This window comes from Adiantum capillus-veneris, chromosome 20 (genome assembly GCF_014529385.1).
Source record: "Adiantum capillus-veneris isolate H3 chromosome 20, ASM1452938v2, whole genome shotgun sequence".
Classification (NCBI taxonomy): domain Eukaryota; kingdom Viridiplantae; phylum Streptophyta; class Polypodiopsida; order Polypodiales; family Pteridaceae; genus Adiantum; species Adiantum capillus-veneris.
In genome coordinates, this window is record NC_140950.1 from 95,106,589 (window position 1) to 95,127,231 (window position 20,643).

Here is a 20,643-nt window from a genome sequence, read left to right on the forward strand (position 1 = left end):
GAAAGAAGGAAGGATCTTTTTATGTCTATTAGAGGCCAAAGTCGTCCTATGAGACAAATCAAATGGACATGTGCATGTCCTCCATCTATCGGGAAAGAAAAAAAGTACAAAGTAACAAAATGTGGTCTTGTGGTAAGGGGAGGGGGTGATCCACTGGAGGCTAGGATGCAAGTTATGTGGTATATGAAAGGAGGGGGGGGAGGTGTGCGCGCGCTACATCTCTAGGGGGTATGGGTGCACATCTATATGCTCAAGGAAGTACAATCATGAAGTGCATCAAGCTAACTAGCTCCATCCTACATAAAATTGGGTATAAGATCCAGTACATGAGTGGTTGTGGTGTAAGGGTTGCGCGTATGATCACGGCTTGGTCTGCCAACATCATAGTAAATCTCTCTGGATCTCTTGGATGCTGGCAGAACTTCTCCTCTCTAGCATGGCCAAAGCTGCATATCCTCTAATGAGTGTACATAGCCGCCTTTGCCATGGTGCAGCGCCCAGGTGGGTTGACAAAGGTGACTCCACCTCTACCTGTTCACTTGCAGCCACAAAGACTACCGCACTCCTGATTGCCCAAGAAGTATAAAAGATCATGACCTTGGTATTCCCGAGATTCGCTATCAACCCTCTGTGTACAAAAGTCGTCGAGAGCCTCGAGGTGTCCTTGTAAGCCCTCCTATGATTCAAAGACTAAAACAATGTCAACAGAAAGCATGATATGTTTGCACCCTTGCCACCAGCTTGCAGTATGTAATCTGAGATCTCATCAATGTAGATCCCGAAGCGGGTCAGGGAGAGTAGGCATCCTTGCTTCACACCAATGGTGCTAGTAATAGGGTCTGGTAAGCCTCCGGCGCATCGTACTCTCCCCGTCACCTGCTTAGATAAAGCATACATAGCCCAAGTCATCTGTGAAGGTACACCCAAGCTCTGGAGGCATTGAAAGAGCCTCTCCTGCGGAGTTGTATCAAATGCTTTGCGAGGTCCAGAAAGCAGCAGCGTAATCTCCTTTTGCCCCATCAATGAGGCAGTGCACAACGAAGATGTGATATATAGTAGATAAGGCTCATCTGAAACCTGCTTGGCTGGGGGCTCTGAGTCCCTCCCTCTCTACATATGAGCTGAGCTCCCCTCAAGTACTGCTCCATAGAGTTCGACCATGATGTGGCCAAACATGATGGTCTTGTAATTCCCTGGTCCAGGGTGTTGCCAGACTCGTGGATAGGCACAATAGCTACTAGTCATTGAGTGCCTCCTTTGGCTATGCCCAACACATCCTCACTTTGTAAGTTTCTAGCATTTTAATGCTAGGCAAGCTAAATCATTTTGACTAACAATTAACTATTTGCATCAAACAACAATACTCGACAATTGACTACACAAAGAAGTGGATGTTCCCTGTGTTAATAGATAGAGCCTTTGAACAGAGCTTCACCTTATGAAAAATACTTACTCAAATAAAACTCCCAAGAAAGAACAGCTCCTTGCTCTAAAAATGTATCCATTTGACCCACCAGACCAATCTGTAGAATGTCCCAACTAGTACAGGATGCTCTCAAACATAGATGACCGTCTAGCATCCAAAGCAGAGAGCATCAAGGGAGTCTCATCAAGTCCTTCATATTTTGAAGATAAGAGCTCTGACTTGATGAGATACAAAAGCTTTGTATGTCTGGACTGCTTCCTCATTAGAACCTTCTGAAATGCCTTCAAGGCGAGCCATTGTGCCTCTTTAGCCTGCAGTAGCAGCAAAGGCTTCACTGGGGAACGCTTTGCAATTTTGTGTATCCTGTGCACTAGAAGAGAATGCATGTACCTGCACGACACAAAGGACAATATGTTCATTAAAAGCTTCCAAAAACACTGCTTTTCAGTGGAGGATTGGAGCTTTCAGTAATACAAAATAGCAAGCAGTCCATGTACAAATCTTCATGCTCTCAAAGCTAATCCAAAAAGTGTTCGATTTGTATCGTGGGAAATGTCATAGCAATCTGCACTCTCACCCAAAACGATGGATATAAGGATATATTTAAAACACTTTGCCTAGATGCCATGCAGGTTTCATCCCCTGGAAATTGTCGCAACGACACAAAATTACGTAGCAATCCCCTTCACCAGTTGTTCTTCATAGCATTTTGGGGTAGAAAATTAATCTAAAAATCTGAGGAGCTAGTCTGAGACAAGACTATGGTGACCAGCTATTTCAATGACGCTCTTCCTTGCCTTGAAACATTGTGAGAACAATTGACAATGTCTCCCCTCATGCCTCTATGCAAGCATTACCGTAAGTAGGTGCTATATGAGAAGCAAATCAAATGTCTTATTTGGTGAATTCTATGTCCATTACAGGCATTTGCACGGCTCTAAAACAAACTCAAGGCTGGGTTGGGTCTATGACACTGTGCCTGGTGCATGTGAATGTCCATGAAAACTAAGATTTTGGCTCAAGTTGAATCGCTTGATTTAAAGCACCATAGAAAAATCTAAAAGCAAAGAAGTGCACTTTTTCGTTCAAAACTAGTGCAATCTATCATCAGCTTCTGGAAGATATGATTACTCCTGAAAGTTGCAAACTGTATCTTGTCACTATGACAGAATCTTTGTTGGTGGCACAAAATCATCTCAAATTTGCAATTGACTTTTATCCAATTACTCATAGATGTACAACTGGATGTTAAGCTATACAGGATTACTTCAGGCCATTGTTTCTTTTGGTGACAGGTGAAATTTTGAATGTCGAGTGCTATGGACATCATTATAGATGTGGAAGTCCACTAGAATTTTCACTTCACGGAATCTACCCAAGACCACCATGTGTGCCTATTGGGATGTAAGGAGATCCAATGCCTAGGAGAAGCTTATGCGTTCATACGGTTTGTTAGAGCCACATGCTTATTCGTTTAAAAAATCATGAGTATTTTGATGAACCTTGGAGAGACAATCACCATCGTTTAGAATAGTTCCTTCACATTAATAGTACACATATTATAGGAGTGTTCTGTGTACGCTGCATTAGATACTGGCATTTTACTAGACCTTGCTGCATTTTTTAAACCAGACATAAACATGCTGAATATACAGGGTCTGCAAATGACCACTTATGAGATCAATAATTTCGACATGATCTATCAGACGAGCTATACAGATACAAACCAGCAGAGGTAGAGTGCGGAAGTCAATATATATTTAAGGATGTGTGACAAAATGTGCTGTCGTACACGATGAAGAATACATACAGAAATTCCCCATGTAAAAGCCAACTTAATGAACATGTTGCAGAGGTCAAAATGACTGAGACACTCAAAAACCTTCAACATGTGAGCAATCAGCTATGTATGTGTATAGAAATGAAGAGAATCATAATTAATGTCTTTATTGTTTTTGATTGGCCAACACTGACCCCAGGAGAAATTCAAATTGACGTTTCTCCTTCTATAACGAGAGGCATTGGGAGCATGACTTCACTTGCTAGTTAAAAAGTCTGCAGCCTGCTACCACTTACTCGGGAAAGCCATATACTAACTAGGCTTTAAACAAAAAGAGAGATTACTGTTGACACAGCCTATTATCAGCATGTAGCAGACAAAGAGGAGCTCTTCACAGAAGAGGAAACTTATATCTGGTAATATTTTGTTGCATCTTATAGCTCATCTCATAATGCTTAATAGGAAACAGCAGATGCGGTGTCACATCCTCAATGACTGTGTGTTTATAATGTAGTCCACTTCGGAAGTCAGACGTCATCAAGGAGTAACAGGCATCTCTGGCATCTCTCTGTCTGTAGAATCCTGTTGTTAAACATGTCTCAGATCATTGGGGAAAGAGTTTTGAGGCTCTTTCACTTTAGATTTCTTTGTTTCTTATCTAGATGAGGCACATCATGCTTAACATGAAGCCAGTTGGTGGCTAACACAAATTCCTATTATGACTTGGCTTGATTAACAAAACTTTAGGATGCCAAAAAGAGAGGTAGAAAGGGCACCTTGAACACTTCAGAACAGCTCTCAGTCCAAATTTAGAATTGCACTTGCCTTGGCAAGGAAGTGAACATACATAGGCATGAAACTTCATTGCACATAAGGTAAAGGATTGGTAGGCATTCAGAAACACTGTTGCTGGACAGTTGATATTGCCATCATAGAAGATGGGGTGGCACTTTGGTCGCATGAACTGGCATAGTTTTGTCATGAGAAAGATTCCTTCATTGTTTCTTCTCCACACTGTTAGAGTTGATCGTATATTGAACCCGCAATACCTACATATAATACCCACTCAGCATCAGTCATCAATATATTTTGTGAATTCTTTACAAAATAGCACGTTTAAAAGGGAGAGATAGAACACAAAGATACAGGGCAAGAGAGAAAAGTGTGGTTTTCTTGGAAGTATGATCACTTTTTTTTATCTAATTGTTATCAGAGCTACACTGATTCCCTCAAAATCTAGGCTGGTTTTTTCCTTTTCCTCTTCCTCTCAATCGGCATTCTTAAATTTCAAAGCGGCACAATTGTAAGTTGAGACACACTTGTACCCCCCCCACGGGGCACTGGACATATGTGTGAGAGAATTCCTACAATGTCAATGTATTCCAAGCTTATCTCATGATTTACCCCCGACAAAATTGTGAAAATATTGCAAGAAGTTTAACATATATGAAAAACATTAAAAATAAAAACCATTGTTTTTTTAGTTCTATGATCTTGGCTCTTTTCAAAAGGACACAATATGTGTTTATTTCCGCCCTCTCAACAGGGTCACTCAACATGATGTCTTCCCACTTCCTCACCTCCTCGACCAATTAGGGAAATCTCGCTACATCACCTCACTGGATTTCACCTCCAGGTACTAGCAAATTCCTCTTAATCGAAAAGATGCCCATAAGACCGCTTTCAGGACACCACGCGGTTTGTTTGAATTCACCAGGATGCCATTTGGTCTCTCAGATTCTGCAAGCACTTTTCAACGTACAGCAAATTTCATTTTTCAGCATCCTTATTCAGCAACAAGTGCTGGTGGTGTACCTTGACGACATTCTGGTACACACAACCACTTGGGCACTTTCAACGACGACACAGGTATAACCTCCAACTACAGCTTAGAAAATGCAAGTGGGGTCGACCAAGCTGAAGTTTTTAGGCTTCATCATTTCTGCCGATGGTCTCCAGATTGATCCGGCCAAGGTCCTCGCAATCCAACACTATCCCACACCAACAAATAAGAAGGCACTGCAGAGCTCCCTGGGAAAGGCCACATTTTCTCTCAGTTTCGTCCCTAACTTAGCCAAACTCACTCACCCGCTCCGATCACTATTGAAGAAAAATAGCCCCTTTCTTTGGTCCCCTGCTTGCCAAGCTAGCTTCACTAATCTCAAAGCCGTCATCCAGGAATCCGCCCTCCTAGACCACCCTAACTTTGATAAACCATTCCTGCTTCAAACCGATGCTTCCAACACTGGCTTAAAGGCTGCCCTTCTCCAACAAAACGACCATAGTCATTGACCCATCTCATTTATTAGCCGAGCCCTGACCTCTGCTGAGCAAAATTACTCCGCCACAGAAATAGAGCTCCTAGGGATAGTTTGGTCCTTCTCCAAATTCCACCCCTACTTACATGGTACAGCAGTCGTTGTAGAAACCAACCATCAACCCATTATTCCTTTACTTCAAAAACCCCATCCACCTGGTCGCCTCCTTCGTTGGGCACTCTTCTTACACTCGTATTCTTTCACCGTCTCCTACTGCCGAGGGTCTCATAATCTTCTGGCAGACGGCCTCTCTCGCACCCCTCACTTGCAGCACACCCAAACTCTCCAAGCATCCTTCCCATTTGACCCAACTCAACTGCCACAACTTCAACAGGATCCCCTGGTGCAGTCCATCATTCACAACCTGCGATCTCTCCGCCCACATCGCCATCAGCAGGAGTTTGTCCTCATCAACAAACACCTCCATTAGATCCAACCACAAGGTCCACCCCGAATTTATGTACCGCGGCAACTCCAACCCCATTACATAGGCTATTTCCATAGCCATCCCCTCTTCGCTCACCTAGGTGTCTTGCAAACCTTCACCAATGCCATTATTAGCCAAAGATGCACCAAGACATTTCTGAATTCCTACAGCAATGCCCTCAATGTCAACAGATGAAACCTCCAGAAACCTGGTTACATGGAATCCATTCAAGCTAATAGGCTGGGATCTCATGGGCCCATTCCCAGCATCCGTCTCTAGTAACCGCTATGTTCTGGTCATGATGGACTACCTGACCCATTGGTGAAAAGTGCAAGCTCTACCCAATGCTACTGCATCAACTGTCGCTTCCGCACTCCTCCATAATATCATCTCTTCAGACATGGCTGCCCCCAACAGGTCCTATCCGATCAGGGTCCTCAATTCCGTAGTGAAGTCATGGCCATTCTCACCAAACGTTTGGGCATCAGCCAAGTTTTCTCCTCCCCCTATCATCCACAAACAAATGGGCTCATAGAGCGCATGAATCCGACCATCAAACAGATTTTGGCTGCCTTTTTCAACCCATTCCAGCACCATTGGGATGAAGCCTTACCCTATGCTGTACACGCATACAACACTTCTGTACAGGCCTCCACAAAGATAAGCCCGTTCCGCACCCTCTACGGGCGGGATCCTCGTTTCCCACCAGACATCAACATCCTGCAGCTTGAACCTCGCCAGCAAGATGCACAGGATTGGCTCTCTTACCTTTCTCAAGCCCAGACCATCCTCGGGCAAGCTCTACTTCTCAACCTACTGAAGGCACAACAGTGCCAGCAACGCTTATACGACTATAATAGACACTCTGTGGAATATGCAGATGGCGACCTCGTATCAGTCTATTACCCCTTGCGCTGTCCTGGCATCAGCGAATCTCTCATGCATCGTTGGATAGGCCCATATTAAGTCGTGCGTCGCCTGTGTACAAATACCTACCGCCTTCAACGGCTCGGTAATGGCTCCATCATCACCGCACACGTCTGCCGGATCAAGCGTATTCACAAACCTGCAACGCCGCTGGCCTAGGGGGGGAGGTGTGGCATCCCCACACCTGGATAATGAGCATAACAGTATAGGTGATAAGTCAGTATAAACCTTTTCTTGGCATTTGAGGTTTGTTACAATATTTAAAAAAGAGAGCTATTTTCAGCAAAATGCGCTTTGGCCATCTAGTAGAGCCTCCGCCTCTCACACTAACAGCAAGAGGTCGAATCCTGTTGTGTGCATTTTCGCCTTCGCTTTTGTCAGATGGCCATGCAAGGGCGCCCCACTAACATGGTCTCGCAGCCATGTTTCACTTTTCGTCGCGGCCAATATACTTTCGCCATCTCAGCTTGGGTAGCTCTTGCCCGCCTCAATCTGACACGGGCCTTATAACGTAACACGGCCCTCAGCTTTGCTTTACTAACTTAGCCTTGCTTCAGTGGTGTTTGAACCATGCACCCCTCAAGTAAATAGAAGGCCTCTTATCCAAATTCTAAACGATAAAAACCAGAGAGGAAACCATTTATAAAGAGCATAAAACTTTCTCACACAACACACAAGAGAACCACCAAACTCATGTGCTTATCAAATCTTGTTAAAATGTTTTCTTTTAATGGATTTGTCGATATATCTTTGGATATTGGTATGGTTGGCTACTCTCAATTGGGTGTACCCCGGCGTTTCCTGGTCCTGGAGGTTGCCGTTTCATGTCCTAATATGCAGGTCGATGTTTCGAGTTTGGAAATGTTTTGTGCAACATAGACACAAACAGAGGCTTGGCAATGGTTATCAATGTGTAAATCAAATGGGTGCCTCAGTTGATATGTATACCAAATATGGTGCACTTTAGAAAAGCACATCAAATTTTTAAGGATACTTTGGTCGATAAGTATGCCAAATGTGATGCATTTCAAAAAGTGCAGAAGGTTCTTGAGGAGCTTAATTTTCAGAATGGTGTCTTGTCAAGTGCAAAGATTGCGGGAATATCCAACATGGTAGTGGCAAAGAAGCTTTGGATTGGTTTTTATTTCCTATGCCACCGCTAATAAAGAGGCCTTTGGAGATGCATATGCCAAATAGAGTTCTCAGCAATGCCTTGGCCGAAGAGTATGACAATTTGGGAACTTGGCAATGCTTGGCATTGCATATATGCCAAATAAGGGCATGGAGTAATTGGTGGGAATGGGAACTTAGTTTGTTGTACTGATATTTGTCTTGCAATCTCTCATTATGCACCTATAAGCTTTGTTACATATTTGTCCAACTGCAGCACTAAAAACTTTATGAATGGTGAAAATTTTACATGTAAAACCTATTCATATATAGACACAAGTGCGCATGCACAACATCTAGGCAAGAAGCTAATGTGACATGAAACGTTTCGTGGTTTCACCCATTTTGGGGTTTCAAGGTTTTGAACATTTTGTTTCGGGGCATTGAAAAAATAAAATAGGTTTCATAAAAATAAAATTTATATGAGTACATATATACATATTACTATACATATACATATATACTTAGTGGTTAAAACACTTCAATCTAGGCTCCATAAGATAAGAGAGGTAATTTGTATGTCGTAGCTTGGCTTCCATGATTTAATAGATCACAATGTACACACCAGTTCACAAACCATACATAAAAAATTTACTCCCCTTACATTACGCCATAAAAACCAACAACTATCTATTTAACTTGTATGAGAATCTAGCCAATAAGCTCTAACTAGGCTCCAATATCATGAAAAACAACACTAGATAAAAGCTGAGATATGGAATTCACAAACACTACTGAAATGATTGATAAATCACTTCAAAATGTGTCGACAATGGCTCTAACTAGGCTCCAATATCATGAAAAACAACACTAGATAAAAGCTGAGATATGGAATTCACAAACACTACTGAAATGATAGATAAATCACATCAAAATGTGTCCACAATGGCAGAATTCAATCTCAAGTTGGTTGACTATGTGTGTGTGGGGGGTAGCCGACTACAGTGTGCACGCTCTCTTTTCTTTGTTATCTTCCTCGGATGTCACCACAACCCGCGCTCACTGTTTTGCATGGCCAAATTTTGAGGCCCCGTTTTGCATGTTTCATTTTGGCCGTTTCGGAGTTTTCTGGCCCAAAACATGTTCTTATGTCACGCTGCAAGAAGCTCAACCACTTCCTATGCTTTGTTGAGGTAGAGCATATTTGGCATACATGTCAACCAAGCCAATGCTAAGCACAACATTGTTTTCCAACAGTCCCTAACTAACAATATCATTTGGACTTGGTTGAGCAACAGTATGTGCTTGAAAAAAGTTTGAGATAGGACACCCTGCTCGCTCGCTGCTGCTGTTCGACTCCCCTTGCTGCGCCATCGCTGATCCCCCCCCCCCTGCCCCACCCCTGCCCCAGCGCTGCCTCCCGCCCCCGCCTGCCCCCGCTGCCCCGCCTGCCCCCCCCCCTGTCCCTGCTCGCGGCCTGCTGCCCCCCCGTTCGCGCTGCCAGCCCGCTGCCCCTGTTTCACCCTCGCTGCCCGCCCTCTCTGCTTCTTGCCTGCTGCCCCCCGTGCTGTCCGCCCTTCTGCCTGCCCTCGCGCCGCCATTCCCCCCCCCCCCCCCCCCCCCCCCCCCCCCCCCCCCCCCTTCCCCCCCCCCCCCCCCCCCGCCCCCCCCCCCCCCCCCTCTCTGCCTGCCCGTTGCCCCCCCCCCGCCCCCCCCCCCCCCCCCCCCCCCCCCCCCCCCCCCCCCCCCTTCTCCCCCCGCCCGTTGCCGCTGGTGCACCCACACCTCCCCCGCCCTCCCCCCCCCCGGCCAGCTTTCCTTTTTCCCCGAAGCTTTCTGCATTTTGGCTCGTGCAGCACTGACTTCTTTGGGCAGTGCTCGGTGCACTCCTTTGCAGATTCTTCCCGCCGCCAGTTCTTTCGCCACAGCAGTAGACACAGATGGAGGCTCCAGCTCCGCCCCCCACAGAGGGACTCGTCTGAAGCCCCCTCGCCCGACCCCGCTGAGCCCACCATTCGACTTGCTCTTTCGCCGACAGAGCAAGCGAGCCTAGCCACAGAGGTAGAGCGATTGCAGGCGACTTCTGTCATCTGCAAGATTCTCGGCATCCGACCTAGCAGAGGAGAGTTGCGTGACCTTCTCCAGGCCCGCCTTCTCGCAGAGGTGGGCAAGATCTTGGACGTACAGATACTCGGACGAGGTTACTATCAGATTGAGTTTGAGACCTCCGAGATGGCGTCCAAAGTCATCGCCATGAGTCCACCGACCATCCGAGCAACACGTGCCCACTTTCGACAGTGGAGACATGGTTTCGACCCTGCTTCGGATGTTCTAGTAGAGGAGTTAGACATCCCCATCTCTGTCTGCTTTCCGGGTTTGCGGAGGGAGTACTTACCACTTCTGTCCATGATCGTCTCAACCATTGGGACTATCCTGGAGACACCTCGCACGGCAGCCTCAGTAGCTTCCAAGGCGGCTGGCATTCCCTCAGTTCGCGTTTTGGTCAGAGATACTCACACGCTCCCGAAGGTTATTCTTCTGCCTCGGGTGAGTGGGGGTTGGTTCAGACAGAGTGTGGAGTATTCGGGCCTCCCGAACCAGTGCTTCATTTGTCGACAGATGGGCCGTCTAGCGAAGGCATGTCCACGGAGGAGGCCTCGACCTACACCACAACCTCAGCCCCAACCTGCAAGGGCTAGCCAGCAGACACAGCATACACGGGCAGAGCCACCCTCTGAGCCTGGGGCTCCAGCAGAGGAGGGATGGCAGCAGGCCCGTGGTAGACGACGTCAGGGGCCACAGCGCCAGCCTGGCACTCAAATTGGTCCTCAAGCGCCTACTCAGCAGTAGTGGGTTCCCACGGGGAACCGTTTTGGTCCTCTTGAGTAGGATGAGGTCCCTGCCCTAGCTCTCACCCCAGCTTCACCCTTGACAGCCCCTCCCCCGCCCCCCCTAGAGTTCCCTCCCTCCTCCTCATCCTCCCCCCGCCTCCTGCTCCCGCCGCCTCTTCCCCCCGCCCCTCTACCTCTGTCACTCCCTCCCGCCCCTCTTCTCCACCGCTCCCCCCAGCTCCCTCTCCCCCCGTCCTACTTCAGTTCCACAGTCGACTTAGGGGGTAGGGCCTTCTCCTGCGGCTAGGAGATCTCTTGGCAGCGCCTTTGCCACGAGTCGCTTAGCGAGAGAGGGACAGCCTATCTTGCGGCCCCCTCTGCAGGTACAGACATCTTCCCTTGCAGCTATCCCTCATGGTCTAACGAGCATTGACATCCGGCGCCGATGGGACTTCTTCGACTACGGCTTCACTCGTTTTCTCGGCAACTCCTCAGTAGACCATGAGGCAACCTGCTTCACGGTCCATGTTCTGTTCCTTGCCGCTAGGGGGACGGAGGCCTTGGACTCAGCAGTTGGCTTCTCCTTCCCCCTCTGCGGTAGAGACCAGACAGAGTGGACTCTCAACTCAGTGTTGGGATGGTTACACACATAGGTCCTAGAGTTCTCTCACCACATGGGAGAACTAGGAGTTACAGACATGCTCCAGACTTTGTGGCCATTGGCCAAGTTTGCGGTGACACCTCCAGATTCAGCAGGATGTAGACACATTGTGGTTTACTTCTTTGCCGAAACACAGTGCTTGCTGTGCTATGTATACATTCATGAGGACTCATGGACAGAGGAGGTTGCTTTACGTACGGCTCGCTCTGCTTGGGCTTGGACCATGCATTCGTTGCAGTCACGCCTATCTAGAGGACGTTCGGATGCGGATTACTCCCCATCCAAGCCAGCCTTGAAGATAGCCCGTCTAGCTGCTGCGGCATCATCTGTTCTCTCTCGCTCCCCATGAGGATCGTCTCATGAAATGTGCAGGGAATAGGTGGACCCCAGTTTCAGCGTCAGCGGGGCCGACTGCGTCAGGAGCTTCAGCGTTGCCTTGTGGGAGGAGAGATTGATCTCCTTATGCTTCAAGAGCACCATCTGTGTGAGAGCCGCATTAGACGTTGTGGTCAGCTCTTGCGTGGACGATATGATAATTTTTGGTCAGCTGCTTTTGGACCTGGAGGCATCCAAGGTTGGGTATGTATGACTATTGTGGACTCTTTGCAGCAGGCCATTGTGGGCAGAGGGATTATTGTGCCACGCAAGGCTTAGTGGATTACTATGCAGGTTCAGGGAGGCCTAGTGAACTTCCTGACCATCTATGCGCCCAATGTGGCGAGTGCTCGTGCAGAGTTTTGGTCACAGATCGTTGAGTCTCTGCCGCAGGCAGAACATTGGTGCATAGAACGGGACTTCAACATGCTAGAGGACTCTTCTAACAGGATTGGTGGTAGTCATGCTACTGTGCATGGAGTTGAGTTGGCAGCTTGGGAGAGGTTTTGTATGACTTTGAGGGTCTCGGATGTTTGGCAACACTCTGGTTTTGTGAGGCCCCCAGACAGCCTTGACTTCTCTCGATCGGACCACAGAGTGGGAGGAGTGAATCTATCGCGAATAGATCGCTTCTACACTAGTGACCACTTCAGTGACTTGGGAGGGACAGTGGGCATCCTGGCAAGGACCTCCTTCTCGGACCATGCACAAGTGATCCTCACAGTAGCAGACAGACAGACGAGTGGGAGCACGATGCTTCGCATCCCAGAGAGGGTCTTGTTGGACTCAGCACTCAGAGAGAGGGTAGAGGCTCTCTCGACAGAGGGCTTGGACAGGCAGGACTCTCCTGCTGACAAACTGGCCACACGCCTAGCTCAGATTAGTCGTTTTTTTTCTCCAGGAGTCTCTGGCTCGCTGAGCTGCAGCGAGAGAGGCGGAGCAGCGTCTCAGAGAGGCATTGCTTCGTTACAGAGGATGCAGGAGCAGCATCCAGACAGTCCTTGGTTGGAGGAGCAGTTACAGCAAGATCAACCGGAGCTTGCTAGCACAGAGGAGAGGCGACATGAGTTTGCTTTCCACCGACAGCATCTCAGTGGACCCAGGTGGGCGACAGAGTGATTGGTGCTTTCTTTGAGGCAATGGGACCTCGACACTCGCATGCCAAGGTCAGTCAGTTGAGGAGGCTTGACGGGTCAGTTGCTTCTGAGCCCGAGGATATGCGTGCAATTGCTACTGACTTTTACCGTGAGTTACTGTCTGCCAAGTCCCAGTCAGAGCGTCAAGATGCATGCAGGGAGCAGGTTTGGACACAGATGCCTTGTCTTGTGACTGAGGAGATGCGTCAGAGGCTTGAGCTGCCACTTCAGCTTGAGAAGCTGCACACTGCTCTTAGGACCCTCCCCCATGGTAGCTGTCCAAGTGAGGATGGGTTGACTCCCAATTTTTTCTTGGAGTACTGGGACTTGCTTGGCCAAAATCTCTGCAGTGCTTTTCAGTACATTTTGCACACAGGAGTGATGCCTGACAACATGAGTGAGGGCTTGATATACCTCATTCCCAAGGAGGGTGGCTCCTTCGATGAGATTCGACAGTGGCACCCCATCACCATCCTCAACTCAGCCTACATAATTCTTGCCAAGGCTCTGAGTTTGAGGATTCAGCCACTTCTAGAGAGCCTCATACATGGGACTCAGGCAGGCTTTGTCAAGGAACACGGTATCCTTGACAACATCTTTACTTTTTGGGAGGCTTCTGCCCTGGCACGGCTCCGTGGTGAGGACCTCGTGATTCTTCTTCTCGATTTTGAGAAGGCATACGACAGAGTTGACTGGGACTTTCTAGAGGGCACTCTACGCAGGATGGGCTTCTCAGATGCTTGGATCAGAGGGGTGTCAGCTTTGTACAGACAGACTCATAGTCAAGTACTCTTGGCAGGAGGTAGAGGTGATCGCTTCATGCTTACACGCTCGGTCAGACAGGGTTGTCCTCTTGTCCCCTTCCTCTTTCTGTTCTATGCGGAGGCGATGAGCAGATTTTTGGTGTCGTAGCAGGTTGGTCTACGGGGCTTAGCACTCCCTATTCGGGGAGATGAGCCACCGGACGCTGAGTTTGCCGGCGACTCAGCCTTGTACTTAGATGGCCAGGAGGCCAACCTTCACAGGTGTGAGCAAGCTCTGGAGACCTTCTGTTGTGCATCGGGCGCACTGATCAACTGGAGAAAGACAATGGCTTTCTCGGTTGGTAGTGCTTCTGTGCAAGATTGGATGCCAGGAGAGGGCTTTAGGTGGATTCCCCCAAGGATTGCAGTTCGGTACTTAGGCTGTCAGCCTGGTTTGAACTTGTCCCCCGAGCAGCAAATTGCTCCCGTTCTCCTGTCTATCAGGAGAAAGTTGTTACACTGGAGCTCAGCACGACTTTCTTTGGCTCGCAGAGTAGTAGTTGCCAACCAGGTGTTGTTGGCGACTATGTGATACATCACTTCCTACTGGATCTTCTCGAGTTCTTGTATCAGCCAGGTAGAGAGGCTGATCAGGAACTTCCTTTGGTCAAGACGTGACACTCAGATAGCTCGAGCCAAGGTGGCTTGGCAGGTCATCACTCTTCCTTGTTCACAGGGAGGGCTTGGGATCATTGATCGAGCACAGCAGAGCAGAGCCCTTCTTGGGAAGTTCATTGTCAGAGGACTTCTTCCAGGTGAGGAGCCCTGGAAGGAGTTCTTGCTACAACGACTTCATGCTAGGGTGCCTCAGGTAGGAGGCCCTTGGCAACCTTCGACCAGATGGATCTTTACAGAGATGCGCAGAGTTGGTTTGAGCAGGAGACTGGAGGACCGCCTCGCTGCGAGTTTGCTTAGATCTTGGGAGCACTTGCGGCGTGGCCTGGAGCGGAGACAGCCTACGTGCACGGAGGAGTGCCTACGGCAGCCCCTCGTCTAGAACCCCATGGTTAGCACTCAGAGAGGCCACTTGGTTGGTAGTCGGCCTTATGTTTCCTGGGTTCCCATGGCAGCAGGGCCAGCACGCTCTTTAGGTGACTCGCTAAAGTTCACAAGTTTGTCAGAGGAGATGCAGGGTCTCCAGCTACAGGGCATGAGAGGGGTGCAGAGCATGTGCCAGGACATCTCAGAGTCAGTTCCAGTTGAGTGGCTCACACCCCTCGAGCCAGTAGCACCCCGATGGATGGGAGCCTTCACACGAATGGTGGTTCTCATTTCAGTCAGGGCCTGCTCAGAGACTGTCCTAGCCCTTTTCTTCGAGCTTCAGGGTGGGGGACGCCTTCAACGAGTTGCAGTAAAGGCCCCACAGGTAGCAGAGTGATGTTTTCAAAGGATCCGAATAGTGGGCATGTGTAGGAGGACTTGTGTCATACACCTTGACCCAGCAGCTCTTGAGATTGGACACTGGAGGCTGTGGGCTTGGGAGTGTTGTCCACTGGCACGAGTACAATGGGATCCTGGTGAGTGACTATGGAGGGATCCCTTCTCTTCTGCAGACCACCCAGGAATCCCGTTCTTCCAGTACACTGTTCGACTGGGACGTCATATACTAGCAGCACACAGAGAGGCCCGCCCCGCTGCAGCACCTCATTGGCAGGAGGAGGGTCTCATAGATGAGTTCTTGGCAGCTTTTTGGGAGAGGTTGTGAGACTCCAGACAGCCGAGGCAAGTCACCTTGTTTCAATGGCTGGTCGCACATAGAGCTACAGCAGTTGGAAGCTGGCTAGTGCATAGTGGTCTTTCGGCCGCATCTGCAGCTTGTGACCACCTTGTGGAGAGTCAGCGTCACTGTCTTTGGGACTGTCCCTCGGCCCAGCAAGTGTGGCTACAAGTTCTTCGGCTCATGCCTGCTCTCTCCACGGCTCGACAGTACACTTGGGGAGCAGAGGCTTGGTCCACCCTCTCAGGCCCGACACTTCAATTTGAGCTATCTTCCACCAGCAGGATGATAGTGATGCAGGAGGGGCGACCTACACTCCAGCCTGCTACAGAGCTTACTCCACAGGAGTGGTGCAGTGAGAGAGAGGAGTGTTGAGAGCTCATCAGTGGCTTGACACTTTGGTTCATCTGGCGGGCCCGTTGCTTCCGCATCTTTGAGGCTCGCCCCGTGCCACCAGCAGAGACTGTTCACAATTTTTGGCTAGAGCTGATCCACTCTCAGAGGACAACTCGAGGGACTACAGGGCAGCTCCGACCGCATGCGGGAGCGTAGAGAGGCTTTCCTTCGACGCTGGCGTCCTGGGTCTATCTACACCATGGTCCACGGTGTACTCCGATGGCATTACCTGAAGGGGATCGGGGAGCACCACAGACGGAGAGTGAGAGAGAGAGAGAAGCAGACACACACACGATGTGGGTGGGGAGACTGTGAAGTGGCAGCTCCCCCTATACAGTATACTCACTATAAGTATAGGGTAACAGTGGGCGGGCGCCCATGACCTGGGCGACCGGTCAAGGCACATAGGCCTTAACCCCAACAACCTCCCACTTAAAGGCCAATGTGCCTTTAAGCAAGATCTACTAGTGTACAACTAATAGAAGGTGAGATATTCTCTCAACCTATGCCCACTGACTCTCGATGAGCTAGTGCATCCGGCTCTACTGGTAGACAAACATCCCGCTGCGGAAGCCACACAGAGCTAGCTCCAAGCTCTGCAAAGAGTCTACAAGAGCTCATGCACTCCTGCAAGTATCGGTCCAATACCTGCAAACCTCCCCTATGCTCTATGCCGAGATCAGTCATCGAACAACTAATCAACCCTGCTGCAAATGCTCCCACTGCAGCTGCTATGTCGGGCCTCGAGATCAACATCTCGTACATGAGGACAAACAACGTTGATGCAACCCTGGCAACCTCTGCCACCTCCAACTCAGAACTCAACTCATGGCAATCATGTCCCCTATCATAGAGACAATGGCACTCTGACTCCGAGCTCTGGAGTGACTCCTTGTGCCCACCACATATCACATGTGTACCAAGAGTATCCATCTGTCCTGAATCTGCATCAAGCTCTGGCATAAGCATATCAAGAAATGACTCCACAATAGCCGACATCTCAACATCCATGTGAGTCATCTCTGTCATCACCTCTGATGACTCATCCTGCTGTGACTCACTAGAGCTATCCCGCTCTACCTGTGCATCCGTAGACGCAACCTGCACAACAAGGTCACTGCTCTGCACTCCATGCAAATCATCCTGCAACCCACAAGCAAAAGAGACTCGCCTGCTCTCTCGCTCTCTACCTCGCTGCATGATCACAGAGACAACACCGTCTCTCTCGTGATCCACATGCAATGGGTAACCTGTACCACTCCTGGCACCTCTCGCAATCACTAGCGAACCCAAATGCATCACAAAATCTCGCTCTCGTAGCGAAATCTGACATCCACAATCTCTAAGCTGACCAATCGAGATCAAACTCACTGTCAAATCTGGTACATAGCGCACATGTCGTAACAAGTAAGATGCACCACTCGGTAATGACACTCTCACATCTCCTGCACCTGCTATCGCATGCACCGATCCATCGGTCAAACGTACACTACCAAGCATCCCGCTAGAATAGCTACAAAACCATTCATGATGCGGCGTGACGTGAAACATAGCATCTGCATCTAGCAACCACTGCGAAGGGAGTGCACTATCCACATGTATAGCATCTCGTGCATAGCTCGAGGTAAAAGTGACATCCCCGTCACTAGTATACTCCGACACTACATCTGCCTCAACTGTCAAAGCAACTGAGTCCATGGCATCACTACAGACATCTCTGAGACTACCATGTCTCCTACGATGTCGCATACGACGAAAACAACGCCGTCTAACGTGTCAAGAATGACCACAATACCAACATGTCACCTGTCGGCATACTCGTGAATGTACATGTCTCACACGAGTCCTTGATGACTCAGATCTATTATACATATCATGTAATTTGCGCCAAAGTGCTCTCGAAGTAGTCTCATACATAACAAGAGCATATACACATTCCGCAAGGTGCAAAGAGAGCGTAGATAGTGCCATCTCCTCTAGCTCCTGTCACTGATCGTCAGACATGTTTGAAGGTCTACTTGCATCACCACTCAATGGTCGATGCAACCCTCGCTGTGTCAATGCATCAAGCATACACTCTCTCCATGCCGCAAAGTTTGACCCATCAAACACACGCATCTGTGAGAGGTCACAATCTGATCGATCACCTGTCTCTGCCATGAGCACAAGTAGCAAGCTAGATAGCAAAACCACCTCACCAACAACACCTAGAAACTATCTACAAATATGGCTAGAAACACAATGTAAAACCTGTGAGACACACTCCAAAATAGAGCTCCCGCAATGTCAATACAAGCCTCGCATGCTCTAGTATCACATTGCAATCTGTGAGCTAATCACCAAGCCCACATTGTGCGGTATCGATGCATACACATGCACAAATCTCCCACCTGCAGAGAATACCGCACGCAAACTCTGAGTGTAACCAACACTCTCAAAGCCAAAAAACTGAGTGCCAAAATCAAGCCAAGCTAAGCAAGAAACATGCACATTATGTCACAAAATACTGGGAAAATTTTGCCAAAATTTCGACGTAAAATGGCTATCTAACCCAAAATAACCATAAGTCGATCAACCGCTCAACAAGAGCCAATGCGCAATCAATCAGCACTCAACATGCATGATCAAATCCCTACAAATCTGTGCATTAAATTGCCTGCACAAAACCTGTGCTACAAACCTCTGTCATAAAACCAGCCAGCAATGCAATCAGAGTGACTACTTGTGAGCGCATAAGCGGAAAACCTATCCGCAAGCAACAAGTCAATGCATGACTAATACCTTACGAACACTGTCACAACATGCATAAAACTCCTGGCACAAATCGGACAGAGTCTTATTTGTATGGGGACTAAGTCACACCCAAAACAACAAAGGAAATAAGATGCCAAATCCTATGGCAAACAATCTGGGAGTAGCTCAGCCAGATCACTGAGCATACAAAGAGCTCCCGCAGTGTACATACATGAGCACAAACCGGCTAACAAGACACTTCCATGCATGAAATCGAGTCACTGTAGTACATCTGCCATCTGAAGAGAAGTCACCTGTACACCTGTGGCAAAGCAAGATACCAAAGCCAGTCAACAGGACACTGCAACACCTCTGGAACTGAAATCCAGGAGACTAGAGCGTAACAGCTCTCCACAATGTCATACATAGCCTCGCAAAGCACAAAACACGCTCTATGCCAACCCGGCTTCTAGAGCAATCTGTAGTGCAAACCCTATACCTGTACTTTGTCTCTCTGCTGCGAATGCGAGTAGGGCTGAACTGAGAGCTCACCTGAAGCTTATTTGTAAGCCACCGTATGGCTGTCCGCTAGCTCCATTGCTCTCTCCGCAAGCAAACACGCCTGCAACCCTCTCCTGCAAGCTCCGAAACTGTTTATGGCTTCAAGTTTCCAAACGCTGCTGAGCAGCGCGACACACACACTAGATTGTGTGTGTGTGTGTGTGTGTGTGGACACTACACACACAAACCCCTTTGCAGAGAGTGCACAACGTTGCTTGATTTGGTCTTCAAAAAACCTCCAGCGCTGCAGTTTTATTTTGAATCAATTCCCCCTGCGCTGCTTTTAATTTGAAGCTCTTGCTTTGATTTGATGCAGGTCGTTGTAGACCCCCCTTCAATCTTGATCCGAGCCTTGTGCAAGCTCTCGACTTTTGCTAGTCGATGTCCAAGCTTTCCAGCTATTTGCTTAAGCTTGCAATCGATTGGCCATCGATTCTGTGCTCGTGGCAGCTTCAATCGGTTCTCAAGCTACCCAAAGCTCTACAGAGTCGACAGATCTCCTCATGCACCAAAGCTCTGCTCACTCTCAAGCTTTCAATTTGCTATATGCAGAATATCTCATGCCCGACTCACCAAGCCCCAAAGCAAGCTCACCTCTCTACGAGGTCGAGGCTGCCATAGCCGAGATCCGCATGCTCGCACACCGCAAGCACACTCGTATCGCTCCTGTTAAGACCGCGCGTGCAACCACGCACACACCGTCGTCCCTAGCTCTGATACCAATTGAAGGGGATCGGGGAGCACCACAGACGGAGAGTGAGAGAGAGAGAAGGAGACACACGATGTGGGTGGGGAGACTGCGAAGTGGCAGCTCCCCCTATACAGTATACTCACTGTAAGTATAGGGTAACACTGGGCGAACGCCCATGACCTGGGCGACCGGTCAAGGCACATAGGCCTTAACCCCAACATTACCGACCACCTGTGTGGCTTTTCCCTCCCCCCATTTCTTGATTTAGCCCCATTGTACATATGCTGGTTTTTTCATTGGGAGAGTCTCCCACCATGGTTGTTGTAGCCCTCTCTTGCAGAGGTGATTGTAGCCCTATGGGCAGATTCACTAACTAATAGAAGGATCTTTTTCTCGAAAAAAAAAAACAATATCATTTGGAGAGACATTGTTTTTCAATAGCCCTTGACTAACAATATCATTTGAATTCTTTCGCCCATATTAGAGTCTTGTCTAATGCCACATGCCTTCCAGATGCAAGCACATTTGGCATGCATGTCATTTCCAAGCACGACATTGTTTTCCAGCGGCCCTTGACTAGCAATATCATCTAAATTCTTTTTCCCATATTACTGTCTTGCATAATGCCACATGCCTTGGAGATGCATGCATAGGTGATTGCATTTGGAGAGACGTCCTCGATTTGCATCCGTTGAAATTAGCCCTAAGCTTCTTGGCCTGGTGCATGTTGGGCACATCCTACAATAAATGC

At 48.6% G+C, this 20,643-nt stretch overlaps 1 protein-coding gene across 4 annotated transcripts in view; it reads right to left on the reverse strand.

Moving 5' to 3' along the window:
* Positions 1-1,436: 1,436 nt before the first annotated feature.
* Positions 1,437-20,643, reverse strand: part of TERT (telomerase reverse transcriptase) — a 165,444-nt gene continuing 146,237 nt past the window's right edge. For all 4 annotated transcript variants that reach the window (XM_086492674.1, XM_086492673.1, XM_086492672.1 and 1 more), the window contains 2 exons: positions 3,983-4,255; positions 1,437-1,816 (listed from right to left, as the gene is read on the reverse strand). In XM_086492674.1, the coding sequence (XP_086348800.1) occupies positions 1,540-1,816; positions 3,983-4,255 (550 nt within the window). In that variant the 3' untranslated portion in view covers positions 1,437-1,539. The remainder of the gene's footprint in view (positions 1,817-3,982; positions 4,256-20,643) is intronic.